Source organism: Aquarana catesbeiana, linkage group LG11, assembly GCF_042186555.1.
Source record: "Aquarana catesbeiana isolate 2022-GZ linkage group LG11, ASM4218655v1, whole genome shotgun sequence".
Lineage (NCBI taxonomy): Eukaryota > Metazoa > Chordata > Amphibia > Anura > Ranidae > Aquarana > Aquarana catesbeiana.
The window spans coordinates 51,451,010-51,455,316 of record NC_133334.1 but is presented as its reverse complement, the minus strand read 5'-3'; the positions used below and the strand labels follow the sequence as shown (position 1 = coordinate 51,455,316).

Sequence of the window (4,307 nt, the reverse complement as noted above, 5' to 3'; positions counted from 1 at the left end):
AGCTTAAATTATGCACGTTTTGCTAGATGACACTCGCAAACCGAGTCAGAATTAAAAAAAAAAAAAAAAGTTGCTCATGTTTCAAAACGCTTATTAACCAAGGTTCCACTGTATCTGCCATATGTAAGGGAGTTTCACTAGTAGACTCTAAGAAATTGCTGGGCAAAAGTGCTGGAACAACTGTTCACTTAAAAAAGGGACAGGCCTTGTACAAAAGGGAGTTGTTATTCATGGTATCCAGGACAGCAGAAAGTGAGAGCAGTGATACTTTGATCTGTCTCTATTCTTCACAAACAAGGTAGCAGGCTCCACGCAAACTGGAGCCAAAGTTAAAACAAGGGCTGAGAATTTAATGGATGGGGTTGAAAAAATGACTGAAGGTCCGCTTTAAGGTTCTTTGTGCTTTTCAGCTCACAGGAAGTGAGAAAGATGCTGCTTTTCTTGTACTTGCTGAACCCGTTCTTAGAATGGACAATTAAATCCAGTTTAGCCACCACATCTAAGGACTAGTAAGTCGCACTATATTACATTTTGGATTTAGATATACTTTAACCCTTCCCTTGTCTATCCAAAAGTAAAAAAAAAAATTGGCTTTAGATATACTTAGTATTTTCAAAAACACAATATCTGGTGCACATGGCCCTAGAATTATCTGTGCAAAAACTGAAATGTCTGGTCACCAGCTTGGCAACCATCACTCAGGGGTCTGTAGCCCTACTGGTGCATTATTGAAACTAGACTTCCCAGATCAAGGTGCTAGGGTAATACATAGCAAAGTAAAATTTAGACTGGAACTGACAGAATCTAGTGTGTTCTGGAATATCTACTGATGTGGATATTTTAGAGAACATTGCATAGCTACTATAAGAAGGCACCATGCATAAAAAAACTCATAGCTCCACAATAACTATGCTGAGAGGAGGCGATAAGTATGTAAATGGCATTGAGCAAATCTTGACTTTTCAAGATTAAAGCGTGTACAGAGAAATTAGATTTTGTTATAATATAAATTTGTTATAATTTTAACAATACATGATCTATGCATGCATTGTGCTGTGGTTACCGGAGGTGTTAGTAGGAGATTCTTCTCGAAGTTCAGTCAAAGCCAGGAATCCAAAAGCATTAAGACGGTAGTTAAAGCTGACATGGACAATATGGCTTTCCCTTACTAGGTCTTCATTTGGGGAATAGCTAGGTTCTGAACCACTGGTTGACATTGGCGTAGCGTAAGGGGTTGCAGGGGTCACAATCGCAATCCCCGCCCCTAGCTCCAGAGGGCCCCTGCAGCCTCCCTGTCATATTATCATATCCTCCACAAAGTCCAGCTCCGATCTGCCCTAGGGCTCTACAGCCATGCTTCAGTACTGGGCTTCCATTTTGCCTTCCACAGTCCACACCCCTCTGTTCTCATTGGCTGGGGAGAAGCTGTGAGCCATTTCCTGAATGGAGTAGAGCATGGGGTGAGAACAGCCCAGGATGGGGAAGTGTCTGTGCTGTGTGCTTGCAACATGGAATGGTAACCAAGCTCAGCGAGAGGAGGAGAATGCCTTCCTGTAGCCATGATGGGACTGATGTTACTGGTGAGGTACCGCTGGGATTCTCTGTAACCCCCCCCCCACCCACCCAGGGATGTCCGCTTACCCCACTTCCCTGACAACTGGGGTAAAGACACACACCTCCCGGGAGGTGACCTTGCCCCAACACCTGCCAACACTGACAGAGAAACCTTCAGAAACTGCTAAAACAAATCCCTTAACACCTTCCTGAGGGGCTGCAGGCTCCAGATTTCGTGTCACATGGCTTTTCTCCCCAGATCTAAATTGCGCCCCCCCCCCCCCCCCAAAACCCCCCTGACCATCCCCTTTGCCCCGGATGCTATGCCTGCTGCTGAGCTTCTTTCCAATTACAGCACTCTATACTGCTCCTCCTCCGCAGGGCTGAAATCGCATTCCTTTACAACAAAGCCAGTCAGCCATGATCTGCACAGGGTTTATCTGCCTACAGCAACTACACTGCCGTTCCGACCAGGGGATTTCACAGGTCAGAACGACAACATAAAAGCCACATACACCCTTTGAAGGCTGATATACTGTGTGTAACGGAAAGTGATTTCAGCCCTTTGTATTGTGGGGGGGAGGGGGGTGGAGCTGTATACAGTGCTGGGATGGGAAAGGAGTTCTGCCAAATGACCTGCCAGGGGTCCCTGTCCTTTGATTCTCCAGGGGTGATCCCTGTCCTCTGATTCTCCAGGGGTGATCCCTGTCCTCTGATTCTCTAGGGATGATCCCTGTCCTCTGATTCTCCAGGGGTGATCCCTGTCCTCTAATGTAAGGAGGAACTCTGGGAACTCTAAACTCTTGAGCCACTTTGAGTATCTTGGCGTGCGGTGGGTTTATCTGCACACACAGTGGAAGTGATGGGTGGGGGTGGGGGGGAAGGTCAACTTTTGCATCGGGCCCACAAGCTTCAAGCTACGCCTCTTCTGATAGATAAAAGGCAACCTCCATGGATCCAAACCATTACTCTCAGTTTGGCCTTATGATTCATTGATGGTGTCCACACATTCACATACAGGCAATCTTCTGAGCCCATTACTGTTCCCTTGTCACTCCAAGGCCTCACTTGGGCACACATGAACTTGAAATCAGTGGCAATAAGAGTGTCATTCCAGCAGGTGAGCTCCACAGGAGGCCTCCAGCGCAATGGCCCAGTGAGGGGAATGGCATAAGCAATCCCTATAAACATATAACCATGATCACAGGGATGACCACAAACCATTCCACATGATGTCGATACATCTACTAGTGTACTGTACATCCTGAATTTCCCAATAGGTAAGCAAAACCAGCTGCCAGCAAACAGAGCAGTATAATCCTAACACCTATAGCAACCATGGTCTTGAAGGATGGGTAGCTCTTTAATGCCGGTGTCAAAGTCCTTCTCCCGCAATGCTTCTTTTTTTTTCCTCCTTAGAGACCTTTTAAGTGCTAAAACTCTGAATGTGAGCCTTGCTCTCCCAGAGTATTCCCACAGCTGTCAAGAAAACAGAGAAACATTTAATACTACCAATAGCCTATAAGAATGGCTATAACTACTAGGTGAAGTTGGATACCTAAGGCTGGCCATGGATGGATGATTTATTTCCTATTGCGATAAAACTGTCTGAGCATAGCAAAACAAATACTGTCAACTGAATAAGCGACATACACTCACCGGCCAATTTATTAGGTACACCTTGCTAGCACCTGTTGGAACCCTTTTTGCCTTCAGAACTGCCTTAATTCTTCGTGGCATACATTCAACAAGGTGTTGGAAACATTCCTCAGATTTTGGTCCAAATTGATATGATGGCATCACGCAGTTGATGCAGATTTGTCGGCCGCACATCCATGATGCGACTCACCTGTTCCACCACATCCCAAAGGTTCTATATTGGATTGAGATCTGGTAACTATGAAAGCCATTGGAGTACGGTGAGCATATTGTCTGGTTTAAGAAACCAGTGGTTACATGATCTGAGCTTTGTGACATGGTGGAAGTAGCCATCAGATGATGGGTACACTGTAGTCATAAAGGTATGTACATGGTCAGCAACAGTACTCAGGTAGGCCGTGACATTTAAACGATGCTCAATTCGTATTAAGGGCCCAAAGTGTGCCAAGAAAATATCCCCCCACACCATTACACCACCACCAGCAGCCCGAACCATTAATCCAAGGCAGGATGGATCCATGCTTTCATGTTTATTATGCCACATTCTGACCTTCCCATCTGAATGTTGCAGCTGAAATCGAGACTCATCAGACCGGACAATGTTTTTCAGTCTTCTGTTGTCCAATTTTGGTGATCCTGTGCGAATATTGGCCCCAGTTTCCTGGTATTAGCTGACGGGAGTGGCACCCGGTGTGGTGTTCTGCTGCTGTAGTCCACCTGCCGCAAGGTTCCATGTGTTGTGCATTCATAGATGGTATTCTGCATACCTTGGTTGTAATGAGTGGTTATTTTGAGTTACTCTTGCCTTTATGTCATCTGGAATAAGTCTGCCTATTCTCCTCTGATCTCTGACATCAACAAACCATTTTCCTCCACACAACCTCCAATCACTGGATATTTTCTCTTTTTCGGACCATTCTCTGTAAACACTAGAGATGGTTGTGCATGAAAATCCCAGTAGATCAGCAGATTTTGAAATACTCAGACCAGCCCATCTTGCACCAACAACCATGCTACATTCAAAGTCACTTAAATTCCCTTTCTTCCTCATTCTGATGCTCTGTTTGAATTTCAGCAAATCGTCTTCACCACAT

General features: G+C 45.3%; 1 protein-coding gene across 1 annotated transcript; it reads right to left on the bottom strand.

Annotated features, from left to right (window-relative positions):
- Positions 1-1,037: 1,037 nt before the first annotated feature.
- Positions 1,038-2,894, bottom strand: LOC141111701 (fumonisin B1 esterase-like). Its single transcript, XM_073603848.1, is given in 3 exon segments — positions 1,038-1,209; positions 2,486-2,811; positions 2,814-2,894. Coding segments are annotated over 3 exon segments (579 nt in total).
- Between the last annotated feature and the right edge of the window lie 1,413 nt (positions 2,895-4,307).